Genomic DNA, 27,226 nt, shown 5'->3' with positions numbered 1-27,226 from the left:
GGAAGCAGGAGGAGCATCAGCCTGGTTTTTTTAGGATTCTCATCAAGCTCCTCTTCCTTCTCTTTTCTGCCTTCTTGTGACAGAAGTGACCTTGCCTGTACCACCCTGGTCTGAACTGTGTAAATAGTTGCTACCAGGAATTTGGCTGGTTGTTACCATAACTGATGAACATTTCCTTAATTACACTGCTTAATTACATTCTCTAGGTACCAAAAGAGGAGGTATTACCTGTAAAGTTAACTTTCAGGAGATAATCTTTGTACAGCTTCCTGCCGTCCAGATGCTTCATGGCATCACAGAGTTTGGTGGTGTTTGGGCAGAGAGTCCTCTGCATTTTATGCAAGGCATGAGCCATTGCATACACAGCATTCACAACAAACATGATCTTGGACTCTTGCTCGTAGTTGGAGCTGTTGATGGTGAAGTGCTTTTCACAAGCCTTTCTGTGCGGTTTCCGGTTCTGCAGGTTACACTGGAATTTTTGCTCCCAGAAGTCCTTGAACCAGGGGTTGCGCCTGTTGTTGTAAGGGCTGAGACTCTGGAAGTACCTGTCAAACTCTTTAACCGGGTGGGAAGCGAGCTCCAAGGTGATGGCCCCGGAGGCGATGTGCTCGTTGCCCTTGACGATGCTCTCCTGCGCGCCCCAGCCGTCGCTGGCGATCCAGGTGAAGGACACGTTGAAGCGGTTGGCGGCCGCGATGAGCTCCCGGGAGTCATCACCTCTCATGAACAGCACCACCACCCTGGCGTTGGGCTTCTGGAGCAGCTCCCTGATCACGCCATCGTAGGACTTCCTGATGTTGGAGCGCCCCACCTTCTCCGAGGTGGCGATGCAGATGTTGCGCAGGCGAGCTTCCTGCTCGAAGGCCTCGATGCCCGTCTCGCCGTAGTCTCCCTCGGAAGCCACCGTGGACACGTAGGTCCAGTTGAAGAACCGCAAGATTTCAGCCATGGCTTTGGCTTGGTAGAAGTCCGGGGGCACGGTCCGGGCGAAGTAATCGTAGCGGGATTTGTCGCTCAGCTTGGCGCTGGTGGAGGCGTAGCTGATCTGGGGGATCTGGAAGAGTCTGAGCAAATTTGCCACCTAGAGACAAAGCAGGGTGCACGGGTTATTAAAGAGGGGTATTTATAAAACGGAGCAGAAATATTTAGGGAAAGGCACTGACAGTGTTTTTTAATGAGAGATGTTCTGGTGATCACAGATTGAGGGTGTTGATAGAGGATGTTAATAACAAGCTCTAGGGAAAGCATTGCACTGAGCATATGCACAAAACCTGTTCTGATGCCCAGTTAATTCCCTGGGTCCTGCTGGGACTGTAATGGACCTTTGTTTTCATGAAACTCAGCCTGTTTAAACAACAGATGATTAGACACAAATGGACAATATATTTCAGTTTCAGACTGTGTTCCTTACTAAGGTCTGGGGATTTGCATGCCTTTGCTGTTCATAGTGGGATTCATCTTCTCCAAGATTCATTCTATTTGATGACCAAATACACTAATAAGACATAAGTTTCTCTTTTGTGCAAATATCACAAATATACAGGCCTTTTGTAAAACTTTCTAATTTCAGTTATTCAAGCTAAGTCCCCACCTCTCCTATTTTTTACTCATTTAACCTTTTTTTCTGAGACATTCTGGCTGCAGACCAGCTAAGATGGCACATTTTTTGCATGTTAGTACTCTTCAAGTGTTTCACACTGTCACAGAACCACAGAATCACAGACTCACAGAATCATAGAATGGTCTTAATTGGAAGACACTCTCAAGGATCATTGAATCCGACTTTAAAGTGAATGGGCCATGTGGGAACCAAACCCATCGCCTTGGAATTATAAGCACCATGCCCTGCCCAACTGAACTAATGTCATGTTGACCTACAGTTTTTAATGAAAAATAAAAATTTTTAATAATCTCTATTTGTCCTTCCAGTTTGATTTATGTGGTCCAAAGTCCTACTTTTTCTTTTTCTTTTTTTCATATTTGACTGTGTCGAATACTTAAATATTTCCAAATCTACTCTGCTGCTCTCACAGAAGTGCCACTCTTGATCATATCTGGAAAGAAATGAAGAAAGGTTATGGCATTTTTTTCCTATTTTAGTTTCTTAAATGACAAAGAGAAGATTGGTGACTGGAAGTTCTGTCCAGTAAATAAAATGTGAAGCTAATCTTAGAGTACAGCCTGATGAAATAATTTGAAAAGCAACAAAGTGCTTGAGATTTCTGCACTAGTGTACTTGAGATTCCCAAGGGAAACTTATTAAAAATTGCCCAATCCTTTAATTTTTTAATCTTCCCCAGATGTTTCTTTGACCACAGATTGTCTGTAAGAATTCAAAGGCAAAGGACTGTTTTGAAAAAAATGTTGTAGAAGAGGCAAGTTTGGAAGTTTCAGACATCAGTAGCAAATTAGAGTCTGGTGAAAAAAATCCAAAAAACAAAAAACAAGCAGAAGAATTTTGTTGCTTTTCAGCAACATGTATGACTTAGGATTTTATAGATTTAGATTCTGTCTTTTCTGTGCTGCAGACACTGAACTAGTGCCCTTGTAAACTGGTGTAATCTCATCTGGGCCAGGCTCTGCTGTGAGCCATATATGTACAGGGACTTCCACAACCTCTGGGCCACATGGAACTGAGGACATCAGGAGGTTCTTATCCTCCTGCTCTTCTGCAACACCAGGAAAGACCAAGTGTCCTGTCCAAGCTATGGAGTTGAAGTTTGCCTTCACAAAAACACCATTGGTAGTGTTTTATTTTAGTTTAAGCCAAAACAAAACCTTTCCTACAGGGCTTGGAAGGTGTATCCTGGATTGTAGCTGACAGTGCCAGCGGGTACAGGCACAAGGCTGGGAATGCTGCAGCTGAACGAGTTACTGTCCCTCAGAAAGCAGCTTTTGTGTTCTCAACCTCCCTGCTGGATGGTAACAGTCATTAAACTGCCTTATACTGGAAGTGTGGGATTTAATTTGCATCTGGCGATGGAAATGAACAGCTTTAAAGCAACAGGATGGGCAGAGAGGCTTGTTCTGCCACCAAGGTACAATGGATGCTTTGAGCATTGTTAAGTCCCGGTGGCTTTGTAAGTTTGATTACATGCCCACATATCCACATGGTTTGGTTCGCATGTCCTCTCTCAAGAGCACTCCGATTTGGAAATGAGAATGTACTCCATGTAGCTATTCTGGAACATTTCCTGCAGAACTGTGTGGGCTGGAATTGCTATTCTTGTCTCAGTTTATTCTAGCAGGAGTTATTTCGTTTGTGCTAAACCATAATGAAGATATGCACACATACCATTCTGCATTTCCCCCCTCAAATTTGCTAAAGAAAATGTCCATTTTCAGCAGCTCAGGTAATGCTGGTCAGTGAGTTGACAAGCCTTCAACTCATGATCTCTCAGAAAGGTTCTCCTAACAAATACGGCAGCTTTATAGATAGTTTGGTTTCATTTTCATTTTCTATTTTTTCTGTTTGTTTGTACCTTTTAAAAATTTTTTTTCTTTTAGTCTGAGAAGCAAAAGCATCCATAGAACTTCTCTCCCAGTTTACATGGGGGCCCTCAGCCTTGGAGGCCACTATATTTCCAGGGTCCCTGCAAACACCTGAAATTCTCATTCCTGTGCTCTGGGAGAAGAAAGTTTTCATGTGTTTACAGCTGTTTGCTGTAAAGCTCTTCATTACAAAGCTGTCCAGATGGTAGATTTTTCATGGATTAAAAAAATACATGGAAGTCTGATTAATCATAAAGGATAGTGACCCAATCATCCCTGAGAACTATTACTGCTCATGGAGTTCAGTGAAGTTGTATCTGTTATTAATTCAGATCAGGACACTCATCTTGAAATTCTCAAGTGGGGATTTTCTGGAATATTGTACATTATGATATTAGGGATGTATTTTTCAAAAAAGCTCAAGTTTCAGGCACTTAGCTGATGCAATTGATTTCAGAACAGTCCCCTTTTCCAGCCATTTTCATGCTGATCTGGGCATTTGATAATGAAAATATTATCCTGGTTAAGAGGCTAACAGTATCTAGCAGATTCTGCAGAGGGGCTGATATCTAAGACTGTGTCTGCTCAGGGTAGCAGAGGACAGTGGGATGTAAACCAGAGCTAGTGCACTGAGATTGAACCACCTGAGGCACACCTCCAGTGTAGCTCCATGCTGCCTTGGCATGCGTGGAACAGCTTCAAAATTGCAGTGCAGATCCAGCTTTTGCTAAGTGAAATAATTTATTCTGGCAAAGCTCCAGGGAGCAATTTAATCAAGCCTTGGTGCATGCAATTAGTGCCTGAAATCCATATGTTGGCACTTAAGCAGCAGTAGTAGCCAGGTTTTTTCACTGTCAAAACTGGTGGGTTTTGCAGACACCTTTGAAGATAAATCTGGATGTTCTGCATCTGCAAACTAAACCAGTCACTTAGCAGAGCTTGCTGTGAGTAAAGGATGTGGATGGAGTCTGCATTCAGAGGGATGGGAAACCTTTATTGCTCGTGTGCTGCTGGGTTTATTAGTGCAGCCACCATCCTGTGGGCAGGGGCCACTCCCCAGACAAACCTGGCTCTCACTCAGCTGCTGGGATGGTGATTTGGTGCGTGATTTGTTGAGCATGGCAATAAGTCCAGTGCCAGCCACAGGGACACACTGGCACCAGCAAATCCTGCAAATGGAGTGGCTGTGGCAGTGCCAGGGGAAACCAGCGTCCCTCTCCCTCTCTGCATCTGTCACTTCTGCTTCTCTGAGCTGCAGGGACGGGATAAATGCTTGTGAGATATTGCCAATCTTGTTTAAAACACTGAAAATGGCTTCATAACAACCGTCTGCAAGGAGTCATGAATTAGATTCAGCTATCAAACACATGAGCCTGTGTTTGGTCGTATTTGTGGCCATTCAAGAATCCTAAGCAACACCTCTATGTGTCAGTAACCTTGATCTATCTTATGATTTATTGAATCTCACAGAACATTTTCTTTATCCTTTATAAGATTTTTATTTTTGGTGGCAGTAGAATTTATTCTGATGTTTTTGTTAAAAATTTCCCTTTTTAATGGCCCTGAGATTATTACATGGATTTTTTTGAATGTGTATGGGACTGGAAAATACAGGAAATATTTTGGAGAAAAGAAGGAAAGATAAATCTCAAATGTGTTAGATAGAACAAGTAGAGTGTTTTTACCACAATTCACAAGTGTGTATTGCACATTTGTTGGACAGAGGAGGCCCCTTGTTGGATGACAGTGCTCTCTGCCCTTCTGAAATTTAACCATGAGAGAGTCTCATGGCACTTAATGTGGCTTAATGAATCTAATTTCACACAGCTCCTTTGAGACAGGGAAGAGCTACTCTGAACAGGCAATAAATTAGGCTGTGGAGCAGAATAACATTAAGGTAAAGGAGTTTTTTCTCTACTGAGAAACTGGGCAAATTTCTGTCTCTCTGAGCTGCAATCTGTCCTAATGAGGATTCTTTTGTTGCCTTTGATCTCCTGAGAAATTCTTTCTGTTTCTGGGAATAAGTTGCAAGTCCAGATTCCCACAGCAAGCCCATGGCAAAGCCATGTCCCAGGGTTTTTCCTAATTTCATTGCTATAACACAGGGCTTGAGCTCTTGTCTTGAAAAAACATGGACTGCAGCTAGTGTGTGTTTTATCCAGTTCCTAAATGATGGTAATCTACCTTGTTGCCTTTTTGTTATTATTTGGGCAGCTGGAAGTCAAACTGCCTCTAAAACATTCGGAGCAATATATAATACAGGGTTTTTTTTCCTGATTTAATTTTTTTTGTTTCTTAATTATAAAAATATATCAAAAGTTTGGCAGAAAGAGCTATTATAGAAGGGCAGGAAAGAAACACTGGTTCTGAATGGGCTGGGATGTGGGTGTGTGGTAGGTGGCAGGTATAAACCTAAGGTAGAGACTAAATGAGGTACCTCTAGCCAACAGCCACCACTGGCCTGTGCAGTCTCCCCATGGTCCCAACTCCTGGAATGCACATTTTTGTCAGGTTAAAATCTCTCCTTTTTCAGTTTATAAGTATTTTCTTCTATCCTCTGGTCCTGCATCATGTTGATAAAGACATTTACTTTGTGTTCCTGTACACACTGAAAAGCTGATATTAGTTTCCCACCAAACCTTCACCAGGCTAAACACATGCAGTTCCCTCAATTTCTTTCTGTAGAGTTTGTGCTCCTGATTCTCCTCTCCATTATTATGTTTGTATTTTTTGAGTCATCCTTTTACCAAGGGACCCAAAGTTAGAGGTAATATTCTAGAAATGGTCCAATGAGAATAGAATAAACAGAAATATTTATTTCCATCTATGTACTTACTGGCCATGTTCTGCAGATACAGCCCAGCAGGCTGTGAGCTGCCAGACTGCATCTCTGGCAATAAACATGAGCAATACTGAAAAGCTGGGCTCCACCACAATTTTCCATCTTCTCTTGGGATTTAGTAGGCTCCTACCTGGGGACAGTGTGACCCAGAGTGACTCATTTGGACACTTCTGGCATACTCACATAACTTGGGAGTTTTTGGGAGGAGGAGAGTTCAGTGATGCAGATGCAGCTGCTCACCTTGGACCCAAGAAAAGATTTACTCCAAGCTAATTTGTTTTCAAAGGGAAATGAGGACCCTAAGGGCCTCACTGCTTTCAGAACTGGAAAACCTTTGTCAGCCTGGAGGATCACCTCTCCTTAGCCCATTTTTAAATTAAGGGTGCCATCTCTGGGATATCATAATAAGCACTAATGAAGGCAGTGGCTGCACAGGGGCTGTGTCATGACCTGCAGCAAAAAGCACCAATTTGGCTTCAGCAGAACTGCAAGCACTGACCCCAGAAAGTCACTGAGAATGCCAACATCCCAGTTCTTTAAATCACCAAAGGTCACTTGTAAGGAACTCAACCAGATGCTGTGAGGTTATTTAGGAATCCCAGCCCGGCTTTTTCTCCTGTGGAATCTTATGGTGCATTGCAGGACTGAAGTGATTTTCCATCAGTTTTACCAACACTCTTTGGTATTAAGAGACCTGCTTCCTGCTTTGTAGGTATTGTTCCTTAACAAAATTGCTTCCAAAAGATAACTGAGGAAAAGATAATTCACTATCAAACAAATAAAAAATGTCTGGCATTTTTTGTTAGTGGGAAGAGGGGTGAAGGAAACACTATTTTTAGTCTTGCTCTTCTCCTGAAAATGAGAAGCAATGAAGCTGGGAAAAATATAGCTAAATGTTTGCAGTGGACTCAGTAGCTGCCACACAGAGAGAAGCAGTGTTTGAACTGTGAAATAACTTCATCTGTAAAATGAACATCAGAAATAAGGAATACTGTCAGAATAACAGCTAGGATTTCTGCACAGGACTTGAGAATTTCTTTTCATGTTTGTGTCTGTCCTGTGCAATAAAAAGCAAACCATGGAGGCCATGCAGAGAAATGTTGTGCTTTGAAGGAATTGTTTGGAAATCTTTTTTTCTGCAGGGGAAGGCACAGTGAGCTGTCACATATGCACTCTGCCTCCACACAGCATTACTGTTGCAGTGAGGTAAACTGAGCACCAAACCTGCACCCTGAAAAGAGACTTGTGCAGAAGATCTTGCTTTGCCTGAGAGTGCAACTCTTCTCTGAGACCTCATAAACCTGCCTGTGACTCGTGTCCCATTTACACAGGATCAGAAAAGGTACTAAAACTGGGGCTGTTGGTTCTAAAGGAACATGAAATTGCTTCTGGAGTTAAAAGAGCTATCAGTGATAAATATACTAATTTGAGACTCGTTAACTGATGAATAAATCCTAGTTAGAATGGGTAGAATGAGTGTAGAGTAAGGCCTAGTCAGAAGGGGTAGAATAAGTATAGGTGATATCTAGGTGACCCTAGCTAATTCTTATTTTTGGTCACTTTCTCTTGTAGTGACATCCTTTCCCACTTGGAACAGTTTATTGCTCTCTATAACTCCCTGAAAGGAGATTGCAGCAGGTGAGGATTGGTCTCCTCCCCCCTAACAAGTGATAGGACAAAGGGAAAGGGTGTCAAGTTGAGCAAGGGGAGGTTTAGATTGGATTCTAAGAAAAATTTCTTCACTGACTTGGTGGTCAGGCATTGGAACAGGCTGCCCAGAGATGTGATGGATTCACCAGCTCTGGAAGTATTCACAAAACGTAGATGTGGCACTTGGGAATGTGGTTTAATTGTGGGCTTGGCAGCGCTGGGTTAAAGGTCCCAGTCAATGATCTTAGAGGTCTTTTCCAACCTCAACAATTCCATGATTCTCTCATTGTATGGTAGAGCTCCTTCCTTCTTACCTGTGATCTCAGTGGTTACTTATCTACCCCTGTAAAGTCTTACAATTTCCCCTTAGCAAAAGGACAAAATGCACACATTTAGGAAACAAAAAGTATAGCCCAAAACCAAATCAAAATGACTACAAAGTAATCAGTTACAGTGGCATTTTCACAGAAGCCAGAGGGAGGTACACACATTCCTTTGAAATCTCTAGGAATGAAATTCTCAGTGTTCTTTGGCATTTGAAAATCTCAGCCCAGTGGCTGATCAGGTTCTGAATGTGGAATAGAAACAAAGAGAGGAACAAACAGCAAGGGTCTGGCTGAGAGGTGGTGGAAAGAGGGGAAGAACAGAGATAAAAGAGGAGAGAGTTTAAAGGAGACACATGGAAGCTGGCATGACTTGAATTCTGGTGGTAGGTAGTCCAGTTCACAGAATGGATTTTTTAATAAGGATCTGGTTTGCTTTCACAAGCACAAAATCACCAGAGGCTGTCAGTGCACAGCACAAATGGGTTGTGTGGCTTTGCAAACCTCTGACACCCCCTGCCCATCTCTCCTGCCCACATCCCTGTGGGGTCCGTGCACAGCCGGACAGAGCCCTATGTGCTATGTATTGTTTATTTTTTGGTTCATTTAAGGATTTTACCCTATTTTCAGTGGTGATGGAAGTCAGCAGCTATTGTTAAGACTGGTTGAAAGATGGTTTATTCTTGGAGGAAGGAAATGGAGGTGATTAGCTTTCAGGCTCCATGAGCCCTTGGCAGACTTTTGTGGCTAAGGAGAAATGACAGCCAGGAAAAGATTGCCAGTAAATGAGTACATATTTTGAATTTCATGCCAGATGGTCACTCAGGAGTGGCTTTAGCTTTTGTGATAGCAGTAATGCACCGTTAAACCTGCTGCAGTGGTTTTGTTACAGTTTACTTGAGACACAGCAAGGAACTGAAGAGAAGACAGCAGGGCACTGGTTTCTGTTCTGCCATTTTTTCTGGATGAGGCTCTAAATTGGAAATAACTTTTGTGGTTGTGATCTGGAGGTATTGTGTGTTGACAGCCAGGTGACAGCCAATCAACAATCTTTACATCCATGTCAATATAATATACATAGACATTAAAAATCCAGCCCACCTAAAGGAATGATTTAATTTTTTTAAGAGCTGACTGCAGGGAATGGACCCTAGTCCTCATTTTCAGAAGAAAAATCCAGTTTTCAGAAACAGGGAAGAACAAACCCAGCACTTGAATAAAGGTGTTCCTGCTCCCACATGCATATTCCTGAAAAGAGCAGACCTAAGTATCTCAAATATGGAATTGGGATTGGCTATGCAGGTACTCCTCTGCAAATGAATACTGCCTCTGTTTCTTATTATCTTTACTGTGTCAATCTCTCCAAGGAAAATATGTTCGAAATTTCTGTTGTAAACTAAGAAAGAGTGGATAACCTGGCTCAGATGAAAAACCACAAGCCCAAAAAAAACTCTCCAGATTTGGAATTCTTCACTTCCTGATGCTAGATTCAACTCAAGTCAGTACTTTATTTCATGAAAACAGCTTTTTAAATTTTTTTTAAACATGAGCTTTTCCATTGACTAAGAATCCTGGCTTGAGTTTTGAAGAATCAAATGCTGTGCAGCTTAGGCTCACTGCTAATTTAAACACAACATCTAAAAACTAATTATCCAGATCATCATTAACGATAATAGCCTAGTCTGACCAGAAAATAATTAAGCATTCTGCATTCTCTTGTTGTTTTTAGTCTCTGCAAAAAGTGTCTATCACACATACTGACTCAGTGGGGAAGGTGTTCATTGCTGATTTACCAGCAAAATCTTTTATTCCTTAGTGGAAGGGTAATGAAAGAAGTACAAATCTGACAGCAGGAGCATCATGAAGTGATTTGGCAGACAGCTGTCCAGGAAAAAGCAGGAGAGGGAGGGCGAAGGGAGGGGAAGAAAAGATATTGAAATATAAGGACAAATTCACAGGAGGGGGAGAAAAAAGCCAGAAATAATTTTTGTCTGAAGAACTCAGCATGTTTTATTTTAAGGCTAAGAAACTGCACTGTGGACTTTATGGTGTTTACAGCTCTCAGCAAAAGAAAAATGCTTGCCAGGGCTACATCTGGAAGCATCCAGCATCCTAGATGCTGCTTGAAAACTCAGGGAAAGGGGGTGCTGAGCCTTGCACACACACCCCTGGTGAAATATTTTGGCTTTCAGCAGTGGTGTGATTCCAGTTGTTACTGGAGCTACTCGGTCCAGGTGACTGGCTCTGAAATTGGTATGGCACCAAAATTCTTGCCTTTAATGCTTGAAAGTCCTTACAATTTCAGGCTTGAGTCTGCAATGTCTATTATTCTTGACAGGGATTTTCTTTTGAAAGAGAACTTGTGACTGACTATCTTAGCAGGATGGGCAACAGGAGTCAATGGCTTAATTATGTATTTTCTAGGCTTAATTACATCTTTTTTAGGTGGTGTGAAATCTAGAGGAAGGCTAGAAAAGAGAGACTGAAGGAAGGCCAACACAATCCATGTAAAGAGAAAATAAACAATTGAATATTTTTTTCTAGAAGAAAAAAAATGAAGATGCTTGATGACAAGATGAATGATTCATGAAACTATTTGTTTTTCTGAAGAACTATGTTAAGAAAGATCTCACATTTGAAAAACTATTGGCAAGTCTAGGGAAGATCATAAAGTAATATTAACTGTAAGTATTGTTCCATCATACTCCTTAGGTTTTGAAAATTGGATGACCTACAGATTTCATAGACCTATATTACCATTTTTTACATGTAATGATTGAGAAAATCTCTAATCGAGACTTCCAATTTCCATTGGACAGCTGCTCCAAAAATAAGATTTTGGAATATGAAGCATCTATATATACACACATTTATATACATATATAAATAATGTATATTTGATGTGTGCTGCATCCAATCTACTGCCTCAGATATGGATTTAGTCTTAGATCAGTGATCACCAGAAACGGGCTTCAAAGGGACTGGCTGACAGATGTTGTGCAAGAGGCCACAGAGTATTTTAGAAATGTGATCTGACTCCCTCTGGGTTTCTGGGAGGGAATGGAATACCGGCACCACCTCCTCTGCTGTAACTACTTTTATAGATATGTCTTTTAGGCTACCTTATATCTTCATGTCCTTTGGACACACTTGAACTTGGGGTGGACTGAGGAACACACTGACCACAAACCAAAGGTACAGCAAAAAATCTCCACCAGTGGGATAGGGCAGTCATATGATGCTTCAAAATATTTTGCCAGCCTTCAGAAAGTTGTAGCTCTGGGAACTGTTGAACCATAGGAAGTATCTAATAGAATTTCTTCTTTTTGTTTCTTGTCACTTCTGGAACTCATTCAGCTTTTAGCATCCACAACAACCTACCATTTGCTGGTTTCATTTGATGTACACTTTGTGTGACTGGAAGAGACAATGAAAGATTATTTCCTTAACAGTTTGTGCTGCCCGAGGTTCTGTAGCTAACATTTCCCCCCTTCAGATGTCTCTTTTTCAGCCTGAAACTTACTTGTTCTTTGTGCTCCAAGTGATCAGACCCACATAACTGGTGAAGGATACATTCCTGCTCTGCTAGCTGGTCCACAGAGGACAAAACCACTTCTACTACAAGAGATGGCTGAAGTTCTGCCCTGCAGAAACTGTTCTCCTGCAGTATGGGTAAGGATTTGCCCTTATATTCTCTACTATGAATACAAAGATGGGTTACACACTGGAATACAAAAAGAAATAAAACACAATTTCTTTAAATTCTTCTGTGCTCACGCATATCCTATGGGATCTGACCATGCTCCCAACTGATGGGATTTTATGCCTTCACAAGAGCAGCAACCAGCTCCCCAGAGTAATTCTGATTGAAATGAACATTGGATGAACTCTTGCCCTATTTATGAAGCAGGCAAATGAGGTTCTGTGGGCTTTCTGTCACTGCTGGGATAGTCTGCAGTACACAAGAACTCTTATTGCTGTTGACACTGGTGCAGCCATTAAGGCTTGTGCTCAGTCTGGAAAAATGTCCCACACTGAGTCTGAAAAAACATCCTACACTGTCAAGTCTTGATCCCTTTGGAAACCTGCAGCTCACCATGAAGAAATACCAGATGCAGGGTCTTAGTCTGCATCAGTCTGGGCTTCAGACAGCACCCACTTGTGATTATGAGTCGTGTGAACTGGCTTGTTTTATTTGACCCAAAATAACGTGGCCAAAATATCACAGAATCCAAGATCACAGAATCTCCAAGATCACAGAGTCCAACCTTTGACTGATTACTACCATGTCAGTCAGACCTTGGCACTGAGTGCCACATTCAGTAATTTCCTTAAAATGTCCAGGGATGGTGATTCCACCACCTCCCTCCCTGGGAATCTATTCCAATGCTTAACAACCCTTTCTGTGAAGAAATTCTTCTAGATGTCCAACCTAAACCTCACTTAGCACAGCTTGAAGCCATTTTCTCTCAACCTGTCATGGGTTGCTGGGGAGAAGAGGGCACCCCTCATCTGGCTAACTTCCTTTCATGTGTTTGTAGCTATAAGGTCCCCTCTGAGCCTCCTCTTGTCCAGGCTAAACACTCCCAGCTCCTTCAGGAGGCGACTCTTCACCATCTTTCTCTGTAGACCCTTCACCATCTCTGTTGCCTTTCTCTGGACGTGCTCCAGCACCTCAGTGTCGGAATGAGTGGCCCAGAGCCGGGCACAGGATGAGAGGTGTGGCCTCACCAGCCCCCAGAACAGAGGTCCCTGTCCTGGTCCTGCTGGACACACCATTGTTGATACAAGGCAGGATTACAGAGGTTTCTTGGCCACCTGGGCACACCTGGCTCATGTTCAGCCGCTGTCAGCCAGCAACCCCAGGTCCTTTCCTGCTGGGACAGTCCCCAGCCACTCTTCCCCCAGCCTGTTGTCCTGCAGGGGGCTGTTGTGACCCAAGTGCAGGACCTGTACTTGGCCTTGTTGAACCTCATACCACTGACCTCAGTCCATTGATTCAGTCTGCAGAGTGTTCCTACTCTCCAGATCAGCACTCCTGCTCAGCTGAGTGTCACCTGCAAACTGACTGAGGGGACACTTGATCTCCTCACCCAGGTCATTGATAAAGATATTAAACAGGTCTGGTCCCAGTACTGAGCTTTGGGAAACCCCAGTAGTGACAAGAAGTAGAACAAGGATTTATTTTTAAATTTTAAATATCTGTTGTTACAATGACAAATGTTATGAACATGCAGCATGGCAGGAACACATGTATTCCGACACGTAGGTGGTATCATTTATGATTGATGTGAACATATATCTGCATTTTAAGCTGTAAAATGTGTCATGAAATGCAAAGTTCAAAATAAATACTAAGACTTTTGGAAACTTCAGATGCCTTCAGGATACACCATAAGAAGTGCAGGATACACTTCAGAAGAAGTGGACAGCTTCTGGAGGTTTGAAGTACAGTAAGTATTTCAAAGAGTGAATCGAACTAACATAAATTCAGTAAAAATTATAAGCTAGCTTGACCCCTAGGGTAAAGTGAACAAGCTATGACTTGCTTTATTGGCAAACTTATATAAGCAGTGGTTCTCTCACTGGAATTGCAGATAAACACCTGGTGGGGCTGCTGTGACTCACCTGTATGGAGACACTGCTGTAGGAACCACCGATGACTCCTGCAATGAGCAGTGGCAAATTCTCCTGGATGGCATAGGAGCCGTCAGGGCACATGTACTCAGTTTCATCCACTTTAGTCAAAGATGCCCTGACAAACTCCAAAGACTGTTCTAAGGCATATGTATCCCTGGAACACGTGTCCAAGATGTGAACTCCAAGTTTAATTCCTGGCAGCAAGTAATTATCTTTGTTGATTTCATCAATTGCAAACAGCATGGCCTCCAAGCGCTGGATGCCTCGGTCTTCATTGATTCTCCCACATTCTTCTATCCCAGTGCCTTTTTCTTTGATTGGGAATAAGCCTCCCAAGACCAGGTCTCCTTCTATCTTAATTTCCTTTCTGACAAAGCTGTGGTCACTTAGGGAAAGGAAAACTCCTTTGGAAAATAAAGCTAGCGCAAGCACTTGGAGTCTGGTGAACATCTTCATTGGTCCTGTTTTAGCAGCTCTAAGAAACATTGGTGGGAGCAAAAACACTCTTCAGTCCTTCTGATCCATTGCCAGATACGAAGTGCTGTCCCACAAGCCAGTGAAGAACAAGCCAACAGGTCTTTCCACTGGACCTCTAAAGAAGAGATGGAAAGAATTAGAAAAGGCAAAAGGAGACACAGGGATGTGAGATGCCTTAATCACACAACCATCCCTCCCTGAGGCAAACAAAACTCTTCCAAGCAAATTAAGGTAAATACATAAATAAGTAAGAGAGACATGAAAGAGGAGAATGAGAGACATGACAAGAAGGTGCCTCATGTTTGATGCTTGCTCAGGGCAGGAAAACGCTTGAGGCTGGACTTTCTCTCTTTAATGTTAATCACAGCTCAGGGCTCAGATCAAAGGGAGAACACAGCAGTGATGTGTGTGCTTAGGATATGATTTTATTCTCACTAAGGTCAGGACAGTTTGCCAATGACCTGAAAAGGACAAAAATCAAACCTGAGAGTGAAGATCGCAATGTAACAATTTTGTAAATAAATGTGCACATGCAAAATCTGTTTATGCAGCACAGATGCCTGACCTGTCCATGGATTCCTTGTCAATACCTCTTCAAATTTATCAAAGCAGCTGCCTTGAACTCCCAATCCTGAGATGAATTGTGTGGCAAGAGTTAAGCAGAACACTTTAATAATTTATTTCTGTACTTACCTTTTTCTTAACAGAGTATATACTATTAGAGTTGCAGGGTTATCTATAATTTAGAAACACTTAGCACAAAGAAATTGAAATCAGCAACAATTAAGATTTAACACTGAATAATGAATGAGCATGCTTATTGCAAGGCAGTTGTTTATCCTAGGACAATTTCAACATTGTTGTACCAAATTGAGTGAAAGGATAGTTTTTTGTTCATATTTGTTCCAACATTGTTCTCTCATAAATCAGTAATGGGTCAGATGCACTGTTAAAGGTCTCCCTCTGCTATCTGAACAGTCTGAGCTGCAGACTGTCTCAGCAGAATTTTCCATTCAGAAATGGCAATGGAAAAAAGGCTTCCTCATCCCTAAATGATCTTTAAGTAAGTTAGTTTGTTTATCACAAGTGGATTATTAAACAGGTCCAGAAAATATATTTTCTGGTAATTTTTAACAGAAGAAATGATGTTGACTGTGTTCAGCAGTACTTTCTGTATCAGACTTAGTACTCTAATTTACCAAACATTATTGAATAGTATAGAGGGCATATAAAATGGTGATACTACCCCATTGGAAATCATTATCAGACAAAAATGTGACATTTGTCACATAAATGGTTGTGTGGTTAATAATTCAGTTCCATTGTTTTCACAGCTAATCCACTGTTTAGATAAAAACAGGATTTGGGATTTTTTTTAATGCAATATCAATTTTATTTACCTCTGTGGCTTCTGTTGCCACTGTATTTCAGCAAACATTCATACATACAGCTTTATAACAGTGGAAAAATATTTGTTTTCTCTGTTTCCCACTTGGGAGAAAGAGACACAGAGAGATGAATTGAGATTCTCGGAAGATTCTAAATGCAGATTTTGATTTGCTTGGCACTCACAGTCACTATCAAAATTTGGAAAGGTCAACTGTGCCCTGAACCCTCAGGTTCCCACTGAGTCACTGAGTCTGAAAAACTTCCTAACCAAGTTCTTCCAAGGCTTTTCTTGAGTGATTTACCTAAAGTCATCAGCACAGCCAAGAATCAAACTTTGATCTTTCTCAGTGCTCCTCTGATACCTTAGCAATAAACCTCCCTTGTCTCCTATTGCTCCCTCTGGCCTTTGTGTGAGTCTTTTATAAGGTTATATTAAACCAATCTGCTTTCAACAGCTCTTCAACACAACCAGGAACAACTGAATTTCCCCAAGAAAAGGCTTTAAAATGGGGCCCTCTAGAAGGTTTTCTGAAACTACCCTGGGACAGACCTAGACCTACAGCAGGGAGGATGCTTTCATTCCCTTGAGTCCTTCAAAAGTGCTGATTTCTATAAATGTAATCACCTTTCATCTTGCATCTCCTCCATGTCTCAGGAATGTGTGAGTCTCTGATATATCAGCAAGAAAGGATAGAAAGGTACTGAAAATTATTTCAACATTGCACTTGGACAACTGATTTCCTCAGCAAAGAATGCAAAGAATTTTTGTGTTCTGTCATTTATGCTTGTTACAATGGTACTGCTGAGGGAAACTGGGATCAGTGATGGGATCAGTCCCTGCAGAACCCAAGGGCTATCTGACTAGGTGAGGATTGGGAATGACCATTTCTCTGATTCTTCCTTGCCACTTCATGTTGGCAAGGTCTGAAGGTGTCCAGGGACGTGAAAGGAGGAGGTGGGAGCCCAATTTAGGTTGGAGAACACAGGTGACTGATGACCAGAGTCCTGCTCTATCTGGGGATACACAGCTTGGTAAGGGGTGTCCATGGGTGGGGGCCACCCACCTGCACTGATTGTCTTACCCTCCCCAGGGCCTGTGGAGTTCTGAGCTTGTCATGGGGCTTCGAGACTACAGGGTGACCCCATGGATGCAGAGACCTGTTTTCCAGGAAAAACATTGTATTTTATGTGTTCAAATCCTCTCTTTATAAATGGGAGACATTAAACAAAAACACAGCTTGTGGTATAAAATGTGCTTCTCTCCTTCATCAGACTTGGCAGCACTGCTGTCCATGTAGCGGCATTGAGTGTCCTGCTGGGCACCAAGGATGCTGAGTAGAGGTTCAGACTGAAAGTGGTCATGCAAAGGCTGATTTGTCAGGGGAGGTTTCCCCTTTGGGTTGAGAGGGATGGGTGCCTGCAGGGCTTCTCATGGGTGGGATTCCTGGAGGAAGCTGTGAGGCAGATTTGGGTGGTCACTGTGGAGACTCTGAACAGACATCTTGGTGGGATGGAGACTATTTTAAAGCAGATCACAGAGATGGGCTTGCAGCTCAGTTCCTTTCCTGTTCTCTCTGCTGTGCACCTCCCACATGCTTTCTCTGCAGCTTGTGTAACTCAGGACTGCATATACAAACATTTCATACCTATTCCAGGCTGATACAGCCCATATTCCTCCTCTTAAACATGGTGAAGATACCACTGATCATATCCTTTTGAAGTGATTTCACTATACTGACCACTCCTATTGGCTTTGGCAGAGCTGTCTTCTACTAAAAGCATATTTCAAAAAGAAATGCTTGCTGATCAAGTGGAAATTAATTTTTTTTTGTTTATATTTAAAGTCTTAATGTCAGCTGCAGGCAGGGTTGTGTTGTTCTAGGTATTCTGTTAGTACTGCATTCCTGCCCTATAGCCTTTGGATCTCTGGTGGAAATAGAAGTAGAGTCTGGGTGTAGAAGCAACGTAAACATCAACATGGAAAATAAACAGGCTGAAGGAGAAAAGTTTCCATATCTGCATCAGAGGATTTCTGCAGCATTGCTCTATCAGAACTCTAGCCAGAAGCACTCAGCTAGTGAAACATCCTCATTTGGCACTCCAGAGCCCCTTCTCTTTGCACCACAAGAAGCCACAGGGGGAAGCTGCATCTGCCCTTGGGGGACACTCAGCACGTCCCTTACTGAAAGCAACTCACTTGTGTACAATAGCAGCTGTGCTGCTCTCACTGGAAATCCACTTGCCCCTAGGTCTGAATCATCAGCTTTGGTGGATTATTTCTCTGTGTGTGAAAATTTGATTGCAAAAATTTACTATTTCTTGGTGTAAATTTGCTTATTTACTAAGAATGGGCACGTTCTTCTTTCTGTGAAAGCAACTAAAATGAGAAAGAAGTTTGGGGTCTGGGATTTCTGTGTTCAGTATCCTATTGATATCATTTTCAAAACTAAATCTGCCTTCCAGGGCTATATTCACATGTCAGCTCTGGTCCTCTGCAGGCCTTCTGTGTGCAGCTCACAGAGCGGGTCCACTGCTGTTGGTTCAGAGATGAATTCTTATCAGACTAAGCATTTTCAGCCTATTTGTCTTGTAGGTGTCAAACTTCAAAGAGAATTGCAGTTGAATTTTTCATTTAGCCAGATGACTTATAAATCAAACATTATTGCTCATACATCAGTGGCAATTTTGTCCCTGCCTTCCATCATACCAGCAGCAATGCCTGGTACTGGCAATCCAGCACCCAGCAGCCATGCATTTTCCAATCTGCCATTTATAAAGATGGAATGGGAAGCTTACAGAGCTGAGGCACTTCAGATTGCCTAGCTATTTTTCGACACCATTAACTAATGAATAGGGCAATTGTCACAGACATCTTTTATGAAAAATCCTTTCCTTAGGATTTTTCCTCCTGAGAAGCTGGGAGGCCTCAGGAACAAAATGTAAACATTGATTATCTGCTGCTGTGGAATGCAACAGGTGGATATTTGATTGGCCTGTGTTGGTTGTTTCTAATTAATGGCCAATCACAGCCCAGCTGGCTCAGACAGAGAGTCCGAGCCACAAACCTTTGTTATCATTCCTTCTTTTTCTATTCTTAGCTAGCTTTCTGAGGAAATACTTTCTTCTATTCTTTTAGTATAGTTTTAGAGTAATATATATCATAAAATAATAAATCAAGCCTTCTGAAACATGGAGTCAGATCCTCATCTCTTCCCTCAACCTGAGACCCCTGTGAACACGGTCACAGGCAATATACATGACAGGGCTAAAACTCTGGAGAGGTTTCCTTTGCTCCCTACCATGTGCTCTATCCTAAATTTCCCCACGTTTGCTCCCCCTCACAGTGTTTTGCAGGGCTCATCTGTTTATGCAGCTTCCTGACAAAGGATGCAACAGGAGCTGACGTGGGTGCTGGAGAAGATTATGTTTAGCTTTTTTGTGGGTGGCTCCCCCTTGGCAGTTGAGGATTTATACTGCATTATTCAGAGCTATAATGTGTTATTGTGGGGCCTGGAGCCATATGCCACCTCGGTATCACCTGCTGTCCTTTGTAAACTTTCTTTGGAGGAGAACCATGCCCAGTGTAAGGTCACAGAGGAGGTTCCCACCACACCTGTGCTCTCATGGCATTTTACAAATATTGAAGCTAATAGTTTCATCAATAGATCTTTCTCCAAGGTCACCCATCAGAGAAGTATATTTCCCTGAGCCTTTGCTGCGCCCTACAAATTTTATCTTAGGGAGGCAAGTTTTTAAAACACTTCAAATTCAGCTCAAAATTCCAGTGTGTCTTTCAAGAGTGACACAAGAAGCTGAATGCCAAGATTTCTTTCAGAGATCATGGATAACTTACACAGTAGCACAGATCATCCAACACATTTATCACATTTATATGTGCCCTGGCAGAGCTTGACCTAAATACCTGATGAGAACTGCCCTGAAACATAATGTCTTATTTAATCAGAAAAAAAGTGACAGACAAGCTTGGGTCTCCTTGCCAATTATAATTAGAGATGTTGTCACCTCTGGAAGAGAAATGTTTGTAAAGTGACCCAAAGCTTACAGTGACAGACCTGTGCCAAGCACACAAATTGCTCACACCCTGATTCTGGCTGGCTGAAATCTGGTAGCTTCAATCAGGACATAAAAGAAAACAAAGAAACAAACAAACCGCGGAAAAGTTGCAGAACACGTGGTGAGGTGGAGAAAACAAGTAAATTTCTTCTATGGAAATTGAGAATCTCCTTCATGAAATCTTAATCAGGTACTGACATATAAATTTGCTGAAAATTAATAAAAGTGCTTTAAATTTCAATTGTTGGCTGTTACATCTCAGATTTTTTTTTCTTGCCTTGTGAAATATGACAAAAATGGCTTTCCAGTTAGGTACTTTTGTGAATTTCATTTAATCTTGAAAACCTGTACATGAAAAACGTCAATTATTGCAATTAGCACCAGCAGCAGCATGAGGCTACAAACCATACAAGTTCATGCCATGTCTAGTATATTGTAAAAGAGTTTGAAAAGCCCTAAAAATTTAGGGAAAATTTCAGTATAAAGACATATAAAGCAAGAGAAAATACATCAGAGTAGGAGTAAATCACCAGTCTTAAAATAAAAATTTATATTCTGTTGCTTTAGAACAAGTAGAAAAATTCAGAACACTGTGTTACTATTTGCACTGTGTTAGCATCAACATCTGATGCTTTATGTTTTCTACAATGTCAACATAGAGCAGATGCCCAGCCCTCTCCTCAGAGATCTATGATATCCTGTTTCAGAAAAAAGGATTTAAAATATTAATCACTCGGGAAAACAGATGTCTTTGACGTGTTACTCTTTAAGTTTCCAGATATTAAATAACTTTATAGATTAGAACTAGAGGTATTAATTCAGCCTGGTGAGGAACAAGGGGCCCCTGAAGATAGCCAGATATTAATATGGTGTGGAAAAATGAATCTTTGTTATTTGTTAAAATACCTGAGAGCATTTGGCACTGTCTGAGCTCTTCCAAAGTGAGTTTGGTCTCAGGAGAGGGAGTTACAATGAGCAGGCCACCAGAGGCAGAGCTCTGGGTCAGGCCATGCAGGCTCCTAAATCACTGGAGTTTCTCCCTGCTCTGACAATGAGTACATTCAAGTGCACTGAGGAGTCCAGCCGTGAGCCTGAGGCTCTGTGCCATCTGGACAATTTGTGGTGTAATGATCTTGATGTAATGCAGGGTTAGACCTTTGAAAGTCCCACCATCTTCCCTTCTGTCTCCTTTGGAATCAGCTGAATCCTACTGCTTTTTGTCCATCTGCTCATTTCTCCCAGGCTCTGGTGACAGCTGAGAGCCCACCAGCAGTGACTGCAAAGAGCAGGCAAGGCTGTGTGCTTATTGATTGTGTGTTAGCTGGCTTTAGTCTCAGCCTTCACCTGTGATCCCAGAAAGGCATGGAAATGGAAAAAATGAGAGTATAAAGCCTTTGGGGACAAAGGAGCAGCTGGCTTCTGTGACCTGTGGATGTCACTGCAATTACTCCTCCTAGGTGGTGTGGGGGAGCACCAGCACCAGGCTAAGGTCAGCAATGTCAAATGTTGGGCGAGAGAGGTGATGGCACAAGTGAGGAACAATCTTGTCCAGAGTAAACCATGATGTTTCCAGTGTCATGTCCTGGGGATGAAATACTTAGCTAAGAGAAGCTTTAACACTTGTGCTTAATGCAAGTGAAGCTTAACTAAGTGAAGTTAACACCATCCAAAGTACAGTCCCTCAAGGAGTATCTGTGCATTTACTCTTTAGACACGTATTTAACCTTTCCCTCTTAATTGATTCTTTACCATCTATTTCTTTTCTGCCCACACAGATCGTTGCTGCTTTGTGCCCCTAATCACTTCTCAGCTCTCTGCAATGCCTGCAGGGTTTTCCTTGAGGCTGCATCTCCCCTGAACCTGCATTCCAGCTGAGGAGCTCTGCCTGGGTATTCTTGGCTCACGCCATAGTGAGCTGCCAGATTTCACTCATGCTATTGTGCCAAGATGTTTTCCTCATATTTTGGCAGTACAGAAAATATGGCTGAGCCTCTGCATATGTGGAGGGCAGAGAGTCCTTTGCTAATACTGTTTTTGTTGAGGCTTTGGCTGGCAGCACAGGCAGCCTCAGAGTCACACCAGCCTCACAGGACAGCAGTGTGCTCCCTTTTTCCTCTCTGGTTGTACGTGTGGTGACTTCTGCTGCCACCCAGCCTGCTCTGATGGGACTCAGTCCTTGCTTGGACCCCCAGGCAGCAGCACTCAAGCCTGGCTTGGAGCTCTCCACATCACTGGTCAGGATGGGAGAAACTGGAATAGTGGAGGTGATGGCCAACAGTGGGCAAAGTCCCCTCTGTGGCTCCTTCTCCCTTGCTCCAATTTAGTGATGAGTCAATAAAAACCTTCCCAGTCTGGTGCTCCCATCACTGTCTGGTCTGAGCTGTATCTCCAGTTTGCCACAGCCATACCAAACACTCAGCTGGAAATTTTCCATGTTAAGATGGTTCTTCTCATTTGACAGAGGCAATATTTCTCCCTCTGCCATATTCACTGTAAGCCCTTAGAGCAGGAGATGCTGCCTTGCCCCTGCCTGTGCAGGGCTCAGCTCTTGTCTCATCACCCCTGACAAGCCATTCAGTGACGAGATTCCATCTGCTCAACTTGCTCACTATCACATGGCAACCTTTCTGACCTTCTCCAGGAGAATCTCCTGCCTATTCTGGTTAAGCAAGTCCCCAGGTGTCTCTGGGACCCCCAAAGGCATGAAAACATTTCTAATAAGAATACAGGCTTTTCTTTGGGTTTTTCCATCATCTGCAATATAAGGTCAAGGTAGGTGCCTGATTGCCCTGACAGGGTTTCACCTAATGGCCACTTGTTTTGTCATGCTCCTGGTAACAACACAAAGCAATAGAAAGGGATCAAAACATGGAAAGAGCATTCAGGTTTTTAAGTCCTATTTAGCAGTGGGTTGTAGCTTTTTTATGTTTAGTTGTTTTCTTTCCTTTTTTAAATATAAAAGGAATTAAAAATGTAATAACAGTAGCCTCTGTTGAAATGATCCTTTCCTACACCCTCCCCCCCAGAGCCCAGGCTGGTAACTCTTCCATCAGATGAATGTTACCTCCAGGCAACAGCATTCAGCAGAGTGTGAAATCACAATTAACGGAGCAAGTGTTTTGTAAGTGAGCAGAGACGGCCACAAATTACATCCTGCTATTAGCTGACTTCAGATCAACATTGTTGAACAGCTCCATGATTATTGGGCTGTGGCGTGTATTAAAAAAACATTAATAAAACATAATTGATCGTGAATTGTGCTTACTGCCTTCATAGTTCTAATCACAAAAGTCTCAGAAGTTTGCTGGAAACAAAAGCTGCCCTCAGCTATTTGTGGGAACGGGATTGTACTAAAAATTTTACAGGATTTGTTTTGCAGCTGCTGTAAATCAGTAAACTACTGAAGCCTGTGGGGTTGCTGGCTGATAGATCCTCTTTGCCTTTTTCTTTTCCAGTCAGCAAAGAGAGGCACAGACTGCCTCACCTCCACCAGAAAATACCACTGGAAGTGGAAACAATAGCTCAGTCTGCCATGCCCTAGGTGTGTCCTTATGTCACTGACAGGGAGCAGGAGTTGGTGACTGCTATTTACTGAGAAACAGGCAAATACAGATCTATACTTCAAAAATACTCACATTTATGGCTCTCTTTTGGGCCCTAGATTATATTCAAAGTTAAAATCAGGTATTCTTATAGGAACCTGGAATGTTAATTCTGATTCATGACCCTGTCTGGGCTCATGGAGGGACAAGATATGTCACAGAAGTTTATGGCTACATTATCAAACTTGGATGCCCTGCTATGAATTTATGGACTTTAAAAATGCTGTTCACAATCAGTCAAATATGAGACTTAAAATGTGGGACTCGAGGCCCAGCCAGTGACACAAATGGACTGTCCTTCTTCATCAGTGCTTCAGGTACCTAAACATCACTCAGGATGAGAATTCCTGAAACACTTCAGACCCTGCCTGCACTTGCTGATCAAGGCGATGCTTAACTCCACTTGTAAGCCAAATTTAGTTGGAGAAAGATGGAACTCTGCCAAAGTCCTCAGGGAAGAGGCTCAGGGATATGAGGGGATCTTGCCCTAGCTGTAACTATTAAAGACATTTCCTCACCCAACAGTGAAGTGGCATAAAGTGAGGAATAAATCTCACAAGTTCTGAATCTCTCTTGCTGTGACCACTAAAAATGCTAGTGCTAGGAGAGTTGAAAAATCTTAGAAGTATGTTGAAAAATCTTCGAAGTGGATCTAAAATTAGGTAATATAATGCCTGCATTATTTATTGACTTTTTTTCAGCCTGTGCCCTGGTAAATAAACTTGTATCAACAGTGGGAGTAGATTGCTTAAAAGCATTTCCTGTTAAAGAGCCAGCAGCAAGAGTTATTTTTAATGAAAATAAACCAGAGAAAGCAAATTTTTCCTGTTCCTGCAAAGATTTATCTCATGAAGGCAGCAATGAACATGCCTTGTCCTGAGCAAGAGAATGACTTCTACTGCTAAGAAATGAAATGTCAGTCAGTTATCACTCATATTCATTTCAGTTTAGTACTCAGCTCTTTGCAGGTGCATCCTGGAACAAACAGCTCCAACCTGCACAAAGCTTCTCCTCTTTCCATCCCATCTGATACAAATGCTTGCTTGGCTTCTCTCATGCAGCTCCACAGCAGTGTATGTGCATGCAGACATATATTTTTTATGAGAGGAGCCAGAACCTCACACCCCCAACACATACACTGCATGCTCTCACTCTAAATGGCCATTGCTATGGCAACAACAGCTTAACTCAGAATTTAGAGAAGCATTTAGCACAAATTATGAAAGAAGAGATGAGACACTGGGTAGAGCCATGCATGGTTTGGTGGCTCACTGTGTGTCCATTCACTGATTGCTTCAGGACACCCTGGGGACCTTCCTACTTGTATTCTGTCACCTTCTGCCCAGCACTGTGCAGGAAACAGCTTTCTCTAGCACTGCCTTTGTCTTTATTCTTTTCTGTGCTGACAGCAAATGGACTTTCAGCCATCTGGTTGGCCACAGAACTGAATTTGCAGTCCACCCAGCTTGGTCCTCAATCCCTCTGCCAGAATAATTCATGGCCTGGGAGTGTGATGGGGATTTCCTTGCTAATGAAGGGAAGGAAAGACACAGGCCCTATTTAGAGTATCTGGAACAGTGCTGGTGCTCTGATGAAGGCCCAGCTGAGCTGTTGGATGGAGCACAGTGCATGTCTGTGACACTTCTCCTTGCAAGGAGTTGCTCTGTGGTGCCAAATCTCTGACATAACGACAAAGCAGAGGAAAGACAAACATGAATAAACTCAACAATTCCTGGTGAATTCATGTTTTTCTAAAGCCTGTGCAAACTTTGTCCTACGTTCTTATATAAGGTCACATTGTATATAAGCCAAAATGAAAGGTCTGCAAGGAGAAGGACTTTATGGGAGGGCATGAGTGGGAGTAGATGAAACATTAGATATAGAAATTATTTCCTGTGAGAGTGAGGAGGCACTTGGACAGGTTGCCCACATAAGCTGTGAACTCCCCATTGCTAGAAGTGTTCAATTGGCTGGGACTTGCTAGGAGAGTTGAAATTAAAAGGTTTTTAAGATCCCTTCCAGCCCAAATCATTCTATGGTTACTCTGTGGTGATGATCCTTTGCTTTGGATGAAATACGAAATTGGCAAAAAATATTCAGAGAAATGTTCATATCTAATTTTAGTCATCGAAAGTGAGGGTCCTCCTTTGGAACCTAAAGCTAAGCAGGATGAGCCCAGGTGTTAACTGTGCTCCCTTCATCCCTCACTAGAGGCAGACCAAGAGTTTTGGTCAAGGAAGAGTTAAAACTGCTTTGCATGGATGTTTGTATAGAGGCTTATAATTTCTTGGAAGGCACAGTCCACAGTAAGGATGTACTCTGCCTCACTCCAGGAGGAGTTAGATCTGATTTATTTTGGGAGGATCAGGACTGGATATTCTTTCTGTGTGGCCTCTGTGCCTTGTAATAACAAGCTCTCTTGTTATTACAATTCTCATTGCAATCTAAGATTAATACTTGTATCCCAAATTTCACCGAGGCCAGCATGAATGAATAATAATCCCATTAAAGAATTCAAGAACTGGCCAAGAGTCACTAGTTGTATTTGTTAACAAAACTGAACCAGAGGTGAGGATTTCATTGCTTTGCTTGCACTTTCTGGCTTTGACTGGGGAGAAACTTCATGATTGCCGACATTTCTACTGACCACAGGAAGGCAGAGCCATCCTCATGGCAGCAGGCACACAATAAAAGCCATTCTGTGATAATTGCCTCAAATTCTCCTGTCAGGCAGCAATTGAAAAAGGAGAGCTGAGAAACCACAAGACCAGGTGCATGAGAAAAAAAAGTAGGTTAGGAATTGTACATGCCAGATTGTGAATCAGGCTGCACTCCCCTCAAGGGCATATTCTTCCAGTTCCACAGCTTGTTTCATGGAGAGGAAGATGATGGAGAAGAACCATCTCTGGAGACTGTTTTTCCCAGGGCTGTGGTGCTATCCACATGCCAGTGTCGTGCCTCTGGGAGGCAAAAGGCCCTACATCACATATGATGAACTGCAGAGGGGTCTTTGAGCAAGGAGAAAAATCAGGAAGCAAAAGAGTGGGGACAAGATCTGGGGGGGGTCTCACGAAAAGTGACTGGGAAGAAGGGAATTACAGAAGGATAAAAAGCATGGAAAAAGTGAAGGAACTTGAGGGGAAATTTTGAAATTCATTTTCCAGGGCAGATATCTTTGACAAAATTCTAGATCTTTAAGCTACATGACAGCTTGCAGGGAGAAAGAAATGCAGTTCCCTAAGTTTCAAATTGAATGACCTTGTGTGCTTTTCAGGGCTATCACACTCAGTTTGTCAGCAGTGAGATACCCTCCCTTCATGGCTCAGGCTCAGCTACCTTTTCTCAGGAAAGCAAAATCATCATTGCCAGCATCTGCCTCTCCCTATTCCACCCAGGAATACACATGGAAAACAGGGGAGGCCTGTGAAAGCAGGTGACAAGATTTAAAATGGGAACTCCTGTGGCATCTCTCCAATGTAAAATGAAGACAACACTTGAGTAACAGCCTACTCTTATCACAGGCTGCACGTTTTTGGTACATCCTGGTAGGTTGTAGAAGTGACATCCACATTTGTGAAAAGAAGGTGTCAAAGATGGCCAATACTCCTGACCAGAGGAATTCTCACTGGTTTGGATAAGCTGCTGACTGCTTTGACTGTGCCCTACCTGTAACTTTCCTGTCTACAACAAGTCTGCAAGGTGTGAAATCAGGGTTTGCTGAATTCAGAGCCAAG

The 27,226-nt window shown here is 42.4% G+C and overlaps 1 protein-coding gene across 3 annotated transcripts in view; it reads right to left on the bottom strand.

The window, feature by feature from the left end:
* The window catches only part of GRM3 (glutamate metabotropic receptor 3), a 104,337-nt gene that overhangs the window by 31,364 nt on the left and 45,747 nt on the right, over positions 1-27,226 (bottom strand). For all 3 annotated transcript variants that reach the window (XM_064702976.1, XM_064702977.1, XM_064702974.1), the window contains 2 exons: positions 13,939-14,542; positions 229-1,084 (listed from right to left, as the gene is read on the bottom strand). In XM_064702976.1, the coding sequence (XP_064559046.1) occupies positions 229-1,084; positions 13,939-14,436 (1,354 nt within the window). In that variant the 5' untranslated portion in view covers positions 14,437-14,542. The remainder of the gene's footprint in view (positions 1-228; positions 1,085-13,938; positions 14,543-27,226) is intronic.

Source organism: Zonotrichia leucophrys, chromosome 1A (genome assembly GCF_028769735.1).
Source record: "Zonotrichia leucophrys gambelii isolate GWCS_2022_RI chromosome 1A, RI_Zleu_2.0, whole genome shotgun sequence".
In the NCBI taxonomy this organism is placed as follows: domain Eukaryota; kingdom Metazoa; phylum Chordata; class Aves; order Passeriformes; family Passerellidae; genus Zonotrichia; species Zonotrichia leucophrys.
The sequence above is the reverse complement of the archived record's forward strand: the minus strand, read 5'-3'. Positions and strand labels throughout refer to the sequence as shown.